Source organism: Panthera onca, chromosome F1, assembly GCF_046562875.1.
Source record: "Panthera onca isolate mPanOnc1 chromosome F1, mPanOnc1 haplotype 2, whole genome shotgun sequence".
Taxonomy (NCBI): Eukaryota; Metazoa; Chordata; class Mammalia; order Carnivora; family Felidae; genus Panthera; species Panthera onca.
The window spans coordinates 29,848,857-29,865,797 of record NC_138355.1 but is presented as its reverse complement, the minus strand read 5'-3'; the positions used below and the strand labels follow the sequence as shown (position 1 = coordinate 29,865,797).

At 45.6% G+C, this 16,941-nt stretch overlaps 1 protein-coding gene across 1 annotated transcript; it reads left to right on the top strand.

Annotated features, from left to right (window-relative positions):
* The first annotated feature begins 10,469 nt into the window (after positions 1–10,469).
* LOC132685793 (major histocompatibility complex class I-related protein 1) lies at positions 10,470–16,012 on the top strand. The gene is given in 4 exon segments (XM_081791833.1): positions 10,470–10,636; positions 11,292–11,475; positions 11,477–11,562; positions 15,801–16,012. Coding segments are annotated over 4 exon segments (597 nt in total). The 5' UTR covers positions 10,470–10,521.
* Positions 16,013–16,941: the final 929 nt, after the last annotated feature.

Below are 16,941 nucleotides of genomic sequence, written 5' to 3'. Positions count from 1 at the left end.
GGAAACCAATATTTATAGTTCTACTACCTGCCAGGAGCATCATGAACAGAACCTCATCTGATATTTCAACAGCCTTGTGCAATATATGCCAGGATTTGCTTTTAAAGTTGAAGAGACTGAGCCTTGGTGCGATTTGGGATTCTGCCCAAGGTCACACAGCTGGGATGCAGACCCAGGCCCCTCAACCCCAGTGCAAGCCAGCCCGCCTCGTGGCCCTACCTCCACTCCTCTCTCCCATTCATCTCTACTTCCTCTTTCCTGTCTGGGCCTGTCCCTGGCTCCCTGAATAATCTCAAGCTGCTGTTTCCCATCGTGGCATGCTCTTCTGATGACAGCGCAGTCCCAGCTTGATCCTGGGGATTGCTAATCAAACGAGCCAAGCGGCTGCCGCTCAGAATCTTCAGTCAGGCCTTTTCCTTGTCCTCCTTTATTCAACAAGCATTTTTTGAGCTTATTGTGCACGGTGCTAGAGCAGCAAGGAGGATAGACGTAAGCTAAAAATAACTGGACCCTCGAAGCGGTACCTGCAATAGCAGACAAAGGGGTCTAAGACTGTCAGAAGCCAGAGCAGGGAGTTCCAAGTCCTGGGAACTTTGTGTGAATCTTTTGCGTTGACCTTATGTGAAATCTAAGCTCCAGGGAAGAACCAAAGACTTCTTTTCTTTTGAGCTCCTTAAGGGACCAGGTATTCTTAGTCTTTCTGTGCCTTGCACATAGCTATGCTCCGGAAATATTTAAAAGTTAGGAGTAGGGTTGAGACCAGCACACCAGAAGTGTGTGAGCATTTTTTGCATTTCAAAAATGCTCGTTGAATAAAGGAGGGCAAGGAAAAGGCCTGAAAGAAGATTCTGAGGGACAGCCGCTTGGCTCTCTTGATTAGCAACCCCCAGGATCAAGCTGTGACTGCGCTGTCATCAGAAGAACATGCCACATTGGGAAGCAGCAGCTTGAGTTTGTCCAGGGAGCTGGGGGACAGGCCCAGACAGGAAAAAGGAAGTAGAGCTGAATGGGCAGTGTGTGAGACCAATAAAGGGTTAAAAGTCACCTTAGAAGGCAGTCAACACCGTCATTTTGTCTCCCTATTCTACCTAGCAACTGATGACACTATTTCTCCCCGAGGTTTTGCTCAGTTAAGTCACTGAAGAGCAAGGGCTGGTGTTTCAATTCAAAGATTCGTAAAGAGAAGGACTTTAGGGGCTGACGGTTCTCTCATTACCTCTCATCATTGTATTAACAGTGAAGCACAGCCTGTGAATATCACAACTTTTCTTTGCTCTGAACCCAAAGCTGAGGCAGCCTGAGGGGAACAGCTTGTCTTCCCCCTGTGGTGAAATGATGAAGCCAAGGGTGGAAAAGCATATTTATGAAACCCAGGACTTGCATGAGTGATGGCCAGCTGGACAGTTTTCCAGTTCATGTGTGTAGACTTTTGAGGTCACCTACCTGCTGAGGGGCAGAAGCCATTCTGGAAAGACATTCCTGGTAACCCCCTCACTTTCCTTCTGAGCATTGCTACCCTTCTTTTTTGCTCAAATTCTTTCCTTTCCTTTTGTTTCTCTTTACTAGCTTAGTGAATCTCATGGGGATGTGCCCAGAGTTTCAGGGGCATTGAATAGAGGAGCAGATCCATTGCTCAGGTTTACTTTGTTTGTTTGTTTGTTTGTTTGTTTGTTTGTTTTTCCTCCTTACCATAAGCCCTACCTATAACAAAAGATCCTAGAAAGATAAAACCATGGTTCTGGACTTGTTTAATGGGTGTAAGAAAAAATAATTGAGTAGGAGGATTTTTTAAATTTTTTTAGGGGATCCATGTCACTGGAAAAGCAGATGCCGTCTGTTGTCCTAAATACAGGAGAAGGCCCATGGACTGGAAGCACCAGGCTTCTCTGCCTTAAGCAACTGCTCATCCAGCGAGGGACTGGTACTCCTGAGTGGTTGGCAAGCAATGTCTAGAACTCGGTCTGGGTCACCACCATAGGTGGTGACTCATGAACTTGACAGTCAAGAGCTCTTTTAAATCATCTGTGTATTAATTCCACAAATGTTGGTTGATGGGCTACTATGTGTCAAGCACTTTTGGAGATATAACAGTAAACAAGACAGACATAGTTCCTACTTCCACAGAAATTTAATCCAGTAAAGTCCCACCATTCAAGTCAGAAATGGGAAAGACTAGGGGTGAGGAGGATAAGATACAAATGATGGAAAGAGGAAGGGAGAAAGAAATGGATGATATTCTAGAAGCTCAAAGCTTATATATCACCTACATTTTATCCTCAAAGAACTCTCCAATAATATCCCCTGCACAGAATCTTTCATGTAATTGTCTCACTAACACTTGTAGGCTAAGGAAAAAAAAAAAAATCAAGGTGAGGAAACCCAGGCCCAGAATAGAGAGGTTGACTCAGCTCATATAATGAGCAGAGTCCGAAGCAGATACAGGTTTTCGAGCCCACAGTCTGGGGTTTACCACAATGTCACAGCACCTTTGGATGTGGATATTTGGCACTTTGATCATTGGTGTAATTTGAAATAAAACAAGTCAGCTATAAAGGGTAGGAAAGGTCATTTTGTGTTGGTTATTCTCCTGTTGACTCGTTAGACTCCAAGCCTTCTCTGTCCTGCCTTGTGCCCTAGGAAGTTGACTGCTACAGATTGCATTACCTAGTGCTCTTGCAGGCTAATTTCAATTTGGGTTCACCAGTGGGAGGCACTGAAAGGAGAGAGATGAGAGAGCAGGGAGGAAAGAGAGGTTGGGGGTATTTTCTTCTTCCTCCTTGCCCTCTTTCTGCAATGCCTCTGGTAGTAGCTGTGTCCCTCTGCGATATAGTTTTGCCTGAGTAGTCGCTTCTTCATGGATCTAGACCCACTGAACCTTGATAACACTATTTGCTTCTCTTATCTCTGCAACTCTAGGAGTGATAATGGCTTTCCCTGATTGCTAGCTTCTATGTGCGCCATCATCCCTCATTTAGTCCCTTAACCTTGCCCATACATACACAAAGAGTCTCTTCCTTCAGGTCTCTTTATGTGACTCATTTGGAGTGAAGGCTGCGTCCTGCCAGAACCCCGACTGAGCATTCTGAGGGATGTTGACAAGGAAGGGAGACAGGGTTATGAATGAGACTTGGTCTATGTGATATTTGTGCCTAATGCTGGCCTTGAGTAGGAGCTTCTAGATGGGGAAACATGGGGAAGAGATACCAGAGTGTTTGGGGTCACGACTCCAGGAAATGTCAAGATAACTCCAATGTCACTTCCAGAGTGTTGCTTTCATTGGCTCCCCAGCCTGTAGTAGACTGTTTGTCTGTAGTCCATAGTGCCTGTCTACAGTTCTATAATTTTCTATTTGCAAAACTCTTCCCTTAAAGGCAGGGAGAGATCACCTCATTCTTTTCTTCTTTATTTCCCAGGCAATACCTAGTGACCAATAGGCACTAATACTTCCTGAGTGAATTTATATTAAAGGTATTATCTCTAAGAAATTGAAGTTATCTGACTGTGAGCCATATAGAATTTGGACAGCAATCATGACTACAAATTTGCAACTGTGGTTTTCTGTAGTTGTAGAATGTGTATAGAAATGTGTGTAGAATGTGTAGGGGAAAAAAATGATGTTTCACACTTTACAACTCATCCTGTTCTTCACTTCAGCCTGTGTGAAACTGTGACCTGATGTGTGTGGGTGTAATTAGTGTGGGGCATATATGGGATCTCTCTTGCATAGCCATATGTGGTTTGTGTGTTTCATCTTGAAATAGTCAAGGTCAGTCTCTTGGTACTAACTCAGAACTCTATGGGTGTATCAATCTGCTATATCAATCTGTTTCACAAATGGTAGGGTCCTTCAGAGACAAGGGCTGGTGATGGATAAGCCCCCTAAGTTGCCAACCAGACTAGTGTTAAAAGGCAGACTTGCAGATTATCTGCTTAGAAATGGCCTAGAGTTCAAAGAGTTAACATGAGAAAATGTGGGCCTTTGCTATAGACTTTATTAGACTTCGGTCTGTTTCCATGGAGCTGTTGCCAAGGTACGTGTAACCAAAATTTCTCTAAGACAATGTTCCACTCCCCTAAGGCTCTCTTCTTTTTGGCTGACATGGAATCTATCTAAACTTGAGAAATTGAACTCATTTGTAGGTTTTTCTTCTGACTAGTTAAAATATCTGCCTATTCTTTCTTAAAACCCATTGACCTCAATCTTCTTACCCCAGGGGGTTGCCAAGAACTGGAGGGAAGGGGCATAAGTTAAAGATGAGGCTCTTTACACACTTGTTTTATGAAACCCAAATTGAGACAGAGGACAAAGGACATTCTTTCTGATGTCCCAATTTATACTTATTCTGGAATACCTTTCAAGAGTATGCATATCAAGTTACATTTTCTTACAACTTCAGTGAATCACTTAAAAAGAGTAAGATTCATAAGCTGGAGTTCTTCTGGGAAATATGAGACCATATGGTCATCATTGTATACAGAGAATACTAAGAAAAAAACCTACCAGAGCTCATTCATTCATTCTCTAAAGCTCTACGTGGCCCTGCAAGGTTCTCCTTACTATTTATATTCCTCTGTGCACCCTCCTCAAGGACTTGGGCTTGCTGTTCTCTCTGGCAGTTTCTTCTCCTATGGCTCACTTCCTCCCTGTACCCAAATTTCTTCTCAAATGCCACCTGCTCAGAGAGGCCTTTACTGGTCCCTCTATCTAAAAGATCAGCTCTCTTCATACGGTCTCTGTCTCTGCTTTACTTTTCTTCACACGCGTTATTACCACTTGATCTTGTATTATGTATTTATCTATTGCCAGTCTTTGTCATCGAAAAGAGCTCAGAGAAAGGGACTTTGATGTATTCATTGCTGTATCCCTAGCAGCTGGGTCTGTGCCTACTGGAAATTCAGAAAAGAATAAAATTTATATGAGATAAGACATTGGTAACCTCCAAAAAGGTAGTCTTGAAAGAGGAACTTAAAAAATCAACTTGTCACATTCAGTACTTGGGGGCCTTCAATAAGTTCCTGTCTTAGGTGAGTGGTGAGGAGAGAGATTAGCAGTTTTTATTGGGCATAGAAGCATCCACGTGACTGCATGGTTTGAGGAGTGTCCAAAGATCCTTTTAACTAAAAGTATTACTGTCTGCTTCTCCCCCTCATTCCCACAATGCCTGAAATTCCAAAGAGTAGTTCCCAGGAATCATAATCATTCTGATTGTATTAAGGCATAGGGCCATTTGGGAGAAAGAACAAATACTAATTGGAATTTTGTTGACCTGGTTATCCAATCAGGACCCACAGCCACTTGTAAGAAGATCTGGAGCCTGGGCCCTCAGGGACTGGGAAATCGGGGACAATGAGTCATTGTGACACAAGGGGGCGGGAGAGAACAGGGATGACCAGGCGAGGAGGAGATTGAAATAGAGCCTGGAAAGGGGAAGTGCCCCTATGTTAGGGCCAGTTGGGTAATCTAAGGTGGAGGGAGTGCCCATGCAAGAGATCAGAGTGTGAATCCTGTCTCCTCCACTTAAGGATTCTAGGGATAATCTTAGGCAATTTTCTTGATTTCTCTGCCCCTAATTTCCATCTGCGAGATGGGAATTACAAGACCTACTTCAAAGGGTTGCTGTGAGGAATAAATGAAACTCATGTTTATCAAGGACTTAGCATGAGACCTAACACACGGCCTGTACTCAAGAGATAAATTGGAGTTCTGATGGTTGTGATTCAAGTGCTGCTGCCCTTCACGGACCGTTGGAGGCCCAACTTCATGGATGGTTTGCTACCTCTGTCTTGGAGCATTTCTGGATTCCTTCATATGAGAACAGAGTCTGTCTTTGCCGAGCTACTGGAGTACTCTGTTGGTACTTCCTTCATAGCACTTACTGCTTGCTGCCCTGTGTTGCTGCCTTGTATTTATTTCTGTCCATGCTTTAGGTCTGCAATAATACTGTAAGTTCCTGGAGGACAGAACTGGGATCTGATTTGTTTACTGTTCCTGACATTGCCTCACCATTCCTTGTATATCACAGACACCCATAAATGTACATTGCCCCTACGGATGCATATCTGCAAACACCTCATCAATTATTTTATAATCCAGTAATTTTCACAGTCCTTTGTAAAAATGGCCCAACTAGTCAACCTACAGGTTAAAGGGAACGTAATTTAGAATGTGACCACTGCATCTGGTCTAAGGGTGGTTTAGTTGTGGTGTTCAGGCTTGTCAGCAATATCTGTCAGAGGCTGCTGGGACAGGGCAGCCAAGGTCCTTTAAGAAGCAGTTGGACTGGCCTGGATAGAAGACTAAATTCTAAATTGCAAATTTTCAGGGCGCCTGGGTGGCTCAGTGGGTTGATCTTCCCACTTTGGCTCAGGTCATGATCTCACAGTTTGTGGGTTCGGGCCCCACGTTGGGCACTGTGATGACAGCTCAGAGCCTGGAGTCTGCTTTGGATTCTGTGTCTCTGTCACTCTCTGCCCTCTCCCCTCCCCCAACTTGAGCTCTGTCTCTGTCTCTCAAAAATAGACGTTAAAAAAAAATAAAATAAACTGCAAATTTCCATTCAATAAGTGAGTTGATACTGATAATCTGTCCTTGAAAAAGGTGAGAGAAATCTAATTTCATAATTATTGGAACAAGAAGAAAGAATCAAAAGATCAGATTGAATTGTATGAAATACAAAATGGTCAGATACAGGTTTTTTTCAAATGATTCTCAACCTGCGTAATTATACTATCTGATCATCTGAGCAACGTATCTATAGGATATAAATTATCATAAGGTCTAATGTGCCAAGAGAGAAAGGGTACCATGGATCTCCCCCTATCTTTTCTGTTCTGAGTTACTGACTTAACATCTGTCCAGCAACTTCCCATCATGGCTGAAGTAGCATTTCGGAAGCCCAACTAAGGAGCAAGCGTGACCTGTACTTGTGGACACACCAGATGGGTAAGTGGGCCTGTGGCAAAGCAAGGGGAGAGGGCTGCGATGCCCTGGAGCAGAGCCACGCCGCAGCTGCAGGAGGGTAGGCGGGCAGATGACCGGCAGATGAAGGCCAGCCTTCAGGGGCAGAGTAGCCTTTGAAGTCAGGCCTGGCTGGTGGAGACAGACTGCTCGGAAAAACCAGGACCTGGCTTGAGACTGAGGTTGGCAAAAAGACATCACGCTGTACTTGGACAGCATTGTCGACGGACCATGTTTCTAATTCCCTCTTATAAACTCTGGATAATGCAGATTTTTATAAGGTTATATTTTCATAAGAAAGTGAAGTTATATGAATTGTAAATATGTATGTAAATATGTATGGAGATGACGTCAGTGACACTCATAGCCTAGATCCTCCCGTTGCGCAGGGATGCTCCAAGTTGCTGATGCTTGTTTGTTTTGTTTTTTGCTTGTTGGCCTAGGCATATAGACCTGATGTCATAAAAGGAACCCCAGATTCCAAGGGAAGTTCTATCTATACCAATCCAGCTTAGCTCAGAAACACAGTCTCTTTGAGGGTGTCTGGGTGGCTCAATTGGTTAAGCATCCAACTCTTGGTTTCAGCTCAGGTCATGAACTCATGGTTCAGGAGTTTGAGCCCCGCATAGGGCTCCATTAGCACAGACCCTGTTTAGGACTCTCTCTCCCTCTCTCTGCCCCTCCCCCTCTTCAAACTAAACTAAAAGAAAAAAAAGAAACAGTCTCTTTTTAAATCCCTTTTCCTTCTCTCCCATTCTTTGCCTGGAATTTAATTTCTGTAGGTTTTTTTCCTATGAATAAGTGTGGAAGCGATTCTGAACTATTCTTCCCCCCTCTGTCCGCTCGAGCCCCAGGCCTTCTTGCTGCTCCTGGAACATGCCCTGCCTTCCCTTTCCTTCAGGTCTTTGTACAGTCCCCTGCCTGAACTGGTGTCCCCAGATACCTGCCTGGCTCCCTCACTCCCGGCAGTCACTGGTTCAGAGGTCACCTTCTGGGGGACGCCTTTCACAAGCATCCCTGTTTTAAATTGTACTGCATAGTCCCCTTTGCAACTTTATATCCATTCTACCTTTTAAGAGACATGATATATATTTCATGTATTTTGCATTGTCTGCCTTCCTCCCCTCCACCTATTAGGGCGAAGCCTTCACAAGGGCAGACATTTGTATCTGCTTTGTGTGCTGTGTGCTTAGGGCCTGGAACAGTGCCTGGCACAGAGGAAGCGCTCACATGCTTGTCGAATACACGGATGGATACTAAGAAGATGTGAGAACTAATGTTCATGATTTGCCCTTCCTCTTGCCTCCTTTAAACCGTTGCGTATCTGCAGAGTAGCCACAAAAGCCTTTCCAGATGTAGAGAAGTGGAACGGTTTCAAAATCAGTTGCAGGTTCAAGCACATACACCTTGTGCAGATTCCAGACTAGGTGCAAATTAGATTTCAGCTCTGCTCCCCATTCGCCAGCCTGCACTTTCCGAAAAGTATTTTTAAAGGTATGCATTCCAGGTTAAATAGATTCCTGTGCATCTCAGCATATTTCAAGGCAGAGAAATAAAATGCTCTGCCAAAAACTTAATTCACAAATATTTATGAAGCTCCTACCATGTGCCAAGCCTCCCTGTGGTAGGCCTTGGCAGGAAACACAAAGGAAAAAAGCAAAGTCCCAGTCCTTAAGGGCTTTAGCATCGAGAAGGCGGTAGAAGGTAAGTGAAGATAAAGAGAATAGAAGGCAGAATGTGATAACTATTGATTCGGGGGTAGTGCTTGTCCTTCTGCTTCAATCTCTGGATCTTATTTTTACAAGAACCAACACTTTTTTGGGGAAAGACACTTATGCCCAACTTGAGAGTGTCTTCCGCTGTTGCCTCCTCATCCCAACCCTCATCCCCCCACCCCCCCAGCCCCAGGAAGGAAACAGAGAAGGTAAAAGTTCAGAGCCATGGAAAGGGGCCTTCGGGTCTTCAGTTTTGCCCAGGCCTAAGGAAGGAAGACCAGACTTCATCTTGCTCAGTGCTGCAGCTGACGTGCAGAATACCACCTCCACGGAGGGGCCCACGGGGCTGGGTGCCTACTCTGAGCCCTGCCAAGCGGCCCCCACCTCTGCTAGAGAAGCAAGGAGAAAGGAGAGAACAGTTCTGCTTTTACAGAACTGGTGCAATCAGGCGGAAGGGGCCCCGGCAGGCCTGGTTTCAGCCTCAGGGAATCCTGTGTCCCCTCATAGTTAAGGTAAAGGCATCCTGGCCTTGGGGCGGCCGGTTCTAAAAGACAGCCTACATGAATTCTTTCAGACACAGTTTTAGAAAAAAGCAAAGTGTGGACAGACTTGTATGCACCAAAGATTACCTAACCGCTTGTGAGATGATTTTGTTAAATTCTATATATATATTTTAAATTTTTTTAATGTTTATTTTTGAGAGAGATAGAGAGACAGAGAACAAGCAGGGGAGGGACAGAGAGAGGGAGACACAGAATTCGAAGCAGGCTCCAGGTTCTGAGCTGTCAGCACAGAGCCCGATGTGGGGCTAGAACTCATAAACAGTGAGATCATGACCTGACACGAAGTCAGATGCTTAACCGACTGAGCCCCCCAGGTGCCCCGATATTTTTTTCTTAAATATATCTTACAAATAAAGAGGAAGAAATAAACATCATTAAGTAGTATTCAGCCTGGGGAATGGGAACCTGACACCCATCCATGATTCTCCGCAGTGGCAAGAGCCACATGGGAAGATCTGAGTTCTCAGAGAATTCACAAAAGGACAACAGCATCCACCTGGGTAATCTGGAAACACTCTGGGGAGGAGGTGTCTAGTACCGTCCCTAGACAACCAAGAGAAGTCCCTGGATGTGGATGTGGCCCCACATGTTAGAGGGCCTCACTCTGCTCAGCCCCCACAGCCTTCCGCAAAGAGCGAGGAAAAGCACTGTGCTTTCAAAGGACTTTTTCTCAGGAGGCTGAGCCCTCATGTGGGTTCTCTGAGTGATCTGGGGTGTGTGTATGGGTGTGCGTGTGTGTGTGTTTGTGTACATACCTACCCATGCACACACAGGGGCAAGGTGGGAGCCCTCATTTATCTACCTAGAGCCTTCATTCATAAAACAAGGGGGTGGGTTATCAGGGTTTGCAAGCCCTCTTACGGCAACCCTGGGGGACCAATGAGTGATCATGGGTCCTTCCCGGAAGCCCAGGACAGGGCTCTCTGCTTCACTTCCAAGATGAGATTACCTATAAAATTTCATCCTAAATTTCCAAACCTGGACAGAAAGAGCCTCCAGGTCTTGGGCTAGAGCTCTAAGATCCTTTCTAGGCCCCAGTTCCTAGGGTTCTGTGATTCTGTGAAAGGAAGTGACAGCTAGGTCCCAGGATGCAGCTGAACCCAGAGCACTAACGTGGGTTGTCTGTGACTCTAAATATCTTCCTTTTAGGCCTCCTTCCCGGGGACTCACTCTGACATCTTTTCACCTGGGCAATTCACTGCATTTATTTATTTCACTGAATTTATTTCTCATCCCATCATTACCTATGAGTGTCTCTTGGCAGAAAGAGCCATGGGCTCTGTAGATGGTGGAGAACCCCATGCCTGGTCACTGGGAGAGGTACACTCAGCCGCCAAGGGGCCAGCAGCAGACCTTCAAGGTGGAACAGAAGCAGCTGCAGAGTCAGCACAATCACTCAGGTGGTAGCAGAGATGGGCCCGCCCCTGCACCAGCCCCCATCCCTGCAGGTGGCTGCCCTGGGCTGACAGTGAACTCGAGTAGCTGGTTGCTGAGCTGCACTCTTTTGGCAAAGCCTGATGGCGTTCAGTGCTTGCCACCTGCCCTAAGCATCTTCCGAGTCGTCTCTTCTCAGGAGCCCTCTGTCCTTTGCCCTCCATATCTCTATGCCACGCCCATTCAGGCTTCTAACCTGTATCTTCTTTCTCATTCTGAATCTGGCCATTCTGTGTCTCACTTCCTGGTAGCCCGGCTCAGTGAGCCGCTTGCTTATGTACAGTGACTTGCTATGTTAACTTTCCCAGGATATTTTTGGCTCTTGCATATCTTTCCCTTTTGCATAAACTTTACCACATTATAAAGTTTATCAGTGTGGGTCATTCCCATTATCGGATAATTCCCCAAGGCAAAAATGATCATGTTCCTATGGCATGCAGGAGGTATTCTGCAAACATCTGTTGATGAGTGGGTTATCTCACAGGAACCTCCTGGAGGCATGCCTGTGGGGTGATGTATTTGGGGGCAGAGGACGCTTCCAGCCATTCCCCTAGTCATCACCTGGATGCCCACCTCCACGTCCCTGTCTAAGCCCCTTCGTGACCTGCACGTGTGTGCCAGGGTTTCACAGTTACCAGAGAATCATTGGCTCAGAGTTGTTGGAGAACAGAAGCACCATGTTTCTCCAGCAGGCCTATGATGGACAAGATTTCACGATCTTCACTAAAGATATCCTTTCCCGGATGGTTATTGATAATGTGGCTCACATTACCAAGTGGGCACAGGAGGCTAATTGGCATGAGTTAATATCAAAAGAATTGGCTAGAAGAAGAACATACTGCTTCATTAGAGAGGTTCCTGCAGTTTGGGGAAGATATCCTGCAAAGGATAGGTAACAAGAAGGGAGAACACCAGGTCCCTACATCCTCAGAACCCTTGGGTTTATATATAACTTCCTCTAATCTAGGTTATAGTCACCCTATTCTGAAATCCACCTTGTTAGTTGCTCTGTGGTGATCTGTAACTCCCCGTGAAAACTTCCCTTAGTTACTTTTTATCAGCATCTAGACAAGATTCAGCAACTCCACTTGTCTTGACAGAGTGGAGTACTTCCAAGGGACACCTCCTTTTTGAGGTATCCGGTGAGACAAATCCTTCCATCTCCTGTCAGTGATAAGCTGGGAAATACTTTGGGAAGGAGCCATTCCTATAAGGGGTTTATTAAACTGAGGGCTCATACAATACCAGTATGAGCGAAAATCTGGACTTATAAAGAAAACAAATGGAGGGTCTTTACTAGATTTATCATAAGATTCCTTTCAGTATAAAGTTCCTCTTAAACATTAAAGATATGACTCAGTTGGTCACCTTTTAGTTAATACAGACTTTTCACATAATCTTAACATTCAAAATGCATTTATGTCTGTATCATGCTATGGGTAACTCCTAGATACAACATGCCTTTTCCCCTAGGAGTGATCTTTAATGGTGGGACTTTCCAGAGCTGTGACAGGCTTTGGGGAGGCATCTGGGTCACAGTTATGAATGTGGACTATCTGCCCGAGAATATCAGCTTTGGAGGCAGATGACTAGAGTTTGAACTTCAACCCTCCCACTCACTAGCTGAATAACCATCTTAATTGCAATGGTTGCTGGTAACAGAAATCTACTCAAACTGGCTTAGACACAAAGAGGAAGCTATTTGAAAGACAAGAATCAGGGCTGTGTGAGAACCCAAGAAACTAAAACCAAGATTTGGATGGCTTTTTCCATGAGGTGGGGATGTGGCAGCCAGCATAAAGCTTATGCATATCCTCCTAGCTTCACCATTCTAGAGGAATGGGCTTCTCTCTCCCAATTCTAGCTACAAAAATACTTTTTTTCACAGGAGAACTACGGTTGGTCTGAATCGGATCGTGTGCCACTCCCCAGACTAATCACTGCAACCATCAGGACGAGTTTCTAAGATTGGCTGTGGGTAACAGAATCCCAGTAAGAAATAACTGGCACACTCAAAATGATTTCACTGAATAGAATTCAATCACGGGATCATGCACAGAGGTACAATCAGGATTGGGGAGACCAGTAAGGCACAGTGAAGTACCCAGAGATTGCAGCACAGGGAAACCATTACACCCCCAAATCTGAAGGGGCGAGCAAGGACCGGTGCCCTAGAAGAAGCGCCTTCTAGCAAGTGCTGTGCCTGTGGAGAAACACAGCAGCTGGCAGACTGCAGTGAGGTGGTTGGGGTACAGGTGTTTGTGACCCCAACCCTTCCCTCTTTTGGCTCTCTGACATTTGCTGAGGATGCTCCTCCACCGGCCAAAACTACTCAGGCCAAGGAGACCCCAGGGGCAGTCTGATGAGCATAACCTCCCAGGGCACGAAGCCAAACACAGAAGGTCAGAGACCGGATCTGGGGGCTAGAGAGAGAGAGAGAGAGAGAGAAACCAATACACTGTGGGCTATGTTTGGGTGGCAGGATTAAAATTGATATGTTTTAGGGATGCCTGGGTGGCTCAGTCAGTTAAATATCAGACTTCAGCTCAGGTCATGATCTCATGGTTTGTGGGTTCGAGCCCCACGTTGGGCTCTGTGCTGACAGCTCAGAGCCTGGAGCTTGCTTCAGATTCTGTGTCTCCCTCTCTCTCTGCCCCTCCCCTGCTTGCTCTCTCTCTCTCACTCAAAAGTAAATAAACATTAAAAAAAAAAAAAAAAAGATTGGTGCTTCTTAACAGAAGCACACATTAGAGTCAGGTAAACTAATTTTCTAATATGTGTTATGTGTTTGTCAGGAGCAGGGGTTCTTATTATCAGAAAAAAGCAGAGCTAATAGATGCTAAGCAAACAAAGCAATAACCTTGAGTAAAATAAAGTTGTGATAATGCCTAGACAACAGACATTGGTGTGAAAAACGTACATGGCAGCACTTTGTACACGGTAGTTCTCTGCTTACACATTAAATGTCATCATTGTTGTCAGACCGGAAAATCTCTGACAGCTTAGGATCTGGCTGAAGTCTATGGCTGACTTGGGGTTGTGCTGGACCGTTGATCACGGAGACATTTTAGGGCAAGTCTGGGCAGATAGGAAGTGGGACCAGATGAATCTCAACTCCCAGATTTTGATGAGTGGCATAACCTTTGAGTGCAAACAGGGGTGCCTGGGTGGGCGGCTCAGTCAGTTAAGCATCTGACTTCGGCTCAGGTCATGATCTCACGGTTCGTGGGTTCAAGCCCCGCATCGGTCTCTTTGCTGACAGCTCAGAGCCTGGAGCCTGCTTCGGATTCTGTGTCTCCCTCTCTCTCTGCCTCTCTCCCGCTCATGCTCTGTCTCTCTCAAAACTAATAAACACTAAAAGAGAGAGAGAGAGAGAGAGAGCGAGCTGTTAGTTGCCTGCCCTCCTGCTCTCAGGGAAGGGAGGGAGAAGGTAGGAAAACTGGAACAAAGTTGCTGTAAGTTGGGATGTGAGGGTTAATACCAACCCTGTTGATTCTCCCTGGGATGAGGAACTCTTGGGAAGACAGGGGAGAACCTGGACCGCTGGGTTGTGTGGGAAGAGTACTGGAAGTATGGCATGGATACCTCTGCTCCCCCTCCAAGCCTCAGGAAAAAGAGAAGGAAGATTTTGTTGAGACAAGGCTCCTCCTTTTATCAGAGTACCAGATAGCAAGGTGGGGTGTAGGGGTGAGGCCCACGGATGGGTGGGAGGCAGCCCTTCCAGGATGTTGTCCGGCTCTGCGTGGCTCACATCTGGATGGGACCCAATTCGGCGGGAACGTGAAGGACAGCACCATCTGGAAAATTAGCAGAATAGTCAAGGAGAAGGAAGTCCACGTAGGGACAGGGTGTGGTGTTTTTTGTTTTTTGTTTTTGTTTTTTGTCTTTCACTACAGGTGCCCCTCTGTGATGCGAATCTCTGTGAATTTGAGGGCATAACCACAACACAATCTGTTTATTACCTATGTTTGTTTCTGATGGCGGTCACTGTTTTCATCCATTTGGCTGCATAACAAAACACCACAGGCTGGGTGACTTATAAACAACAGAAATGTAGTTCTCACAGTTCTGGAAAATGCAAGTCTGAGATTAGGGTATCAGTGGGCTCAGATGAGGTCCCTGGTCTCAGTTGGAGACTGTGGACTTCTCATCACGTCCTCACATGGTAGGACTGGGCCAGGGATCTCTCAGAACTTCTTTCTTTTTTGTTGTTTTAATGCTTATTTTTGAGATAGAGTGAGAAAAAGACGGACCACGGGCCAGGGAGGGAATCCAAAGAAGAATCCGAAGCAGGCTCTTGAGTAAAATGAACACAGAATCTGAAGCAGGCTCCAGGCTCTGAGTTGTCAGCACAGAGCCTGATGTGGGGCTCAAACTCACAAACCATGAAATCATGGTCTGAATTGAAGTCAGATGTTTAACCTGCTGAGCCACCCTGGTGCCCCTCAGTACCTCTTTTATAAAGGCATTAATCCCATTCATAAGGGTTCCACTGGCAGGATTTAAGCACCTCCCAAAGGTCCCACCTACTAATACCGTCACCCTTACTGGTTACGGTTTCCACAAGTGAATCTGGGGGGTGGGCGGGAGACACATACATTCATACCATAGCAATCACAAAAGTGCCGGCCCAAGGACACAAGGCAGTTCAGAGCCCAAGCAGAGCCAAGGTGGCTGTGGTATCTATTTGCACTAGCATGGAGTTGAAAAAAAAAAAAGGAAGGCTGAGTTCTAATCTCCAGTCTTTTGCTGAATTACTCATCACAAACAGTCACACATTTTGTAATTCAGTTTTCCTATTCTGTGACTCATAAAAGTATTTCAAAGGTTAACAGTAAATGATCCTGACACACTTTCCAAACACTCAAAGCTATGAGGCTACTCCACTCTGCCCACTTAGAGGACAGAACTTGGCTCACCTCCACATTCGTCATTCACCAGCACGCTGCCCTAGAGGAAGGTACACAACAAAGTTTGTTGTTGATGGACCCGCGCTCTGGGTCGTTCTTGGTTTTACATGTTTCCTACAATGAAGAGAATTAATTGGGAAACCCCGTTGCCAATTTCTACTATTGTAAGCTCTGTACCTATGATACCTGTACTGTATGTAACTTTATTTCTTCTTTCTAGACCCCCATAGGTCAGAGCAAACCACAACTTTTCCAAGGGTTACAACTGCTTTCTGCAGAGTTCATGGCTTTCACCCCCCAGAAATTTGCATGATCTGGTTGAAAAACGGGGAAGAAATTGTCTAAGAAAGAGGTCATGGAGACATTCTTCCCGATGGGGATGGAACTTATCAGACACGGGTATCAGTTGAGCTGGGTCCTCAGAGCAACTGAGGACTCCTTCCCGTGCAGATTGTGGCCTCTGCATGGCTGTTCAGGTCCCCCAGGATAACAATGGGTTGTGGCTATCTGGAGATTGAGAGTGAGGAACAGTGGAAAGCAGGAAACACCATGTGCTTTTTAAAATCAGTGGTTCTCTCACATTTTGGCCTTAAAGCTCCTTTCTTCTTAAAAATTATTGAGGACACCAAGGAGCTTTTGTTTATGTGAGTTATATCTATTGCTATTTACTGTCTTATCAATTACAAATGGAAAAGATTTTTAAGTACAAGAAAACACAAGTACGTATCTATAAGCCATCAGAGAGAGGATGTCATCACACATCAGGTAGCCTCTAGAAAACCCCACATTTTGGTGGCATTCGGACCACATTTTGGGAACTGTTGTTCCTCTGTTTTCATTTATTACCCCACCTGAAGCTGTGAAGTGAGAGGTAACAGTAAGTAGTGTTGGGCTACCTGCCGATCACAGGGCATAGAAGTTAGCATAGAAGGGGAGGGGGACTTGTGGATTTTTCCTCTCTTGCTTGTGTTCAGAACCAGACAGCTGAAAGCTGTTGTTGGGTTCACCAACCTAGGAGCTGGAATTGGTCCTAGCCTGGGGCAGAAGGCCTGAGCTGTGAGGCACCTGGAGGCAGGGACTATAAAGTATAGACTCACTCCCACAGCTCATTTTCTGCACCCGCCCCCCCCCCCCCCTCAAGCTCCATTTAGAAATGGGTTGGGCCTCCCTTTGTGATCACAGGAGGGCCTGGAACACCTCTCCCATGGATGATGCTTGTGAGGACAGTGGTCTGTTTCACAGGTAGGTGATGCCTGACGCCTAAACATCAGCAAAGAAGCACAGCTTCTGTCCAGGTGAACTGTCCTCCTAGAAGGTAACTCAGAGAAGATATGGTAATCTTGATTTGTCTTTTTCCAAAC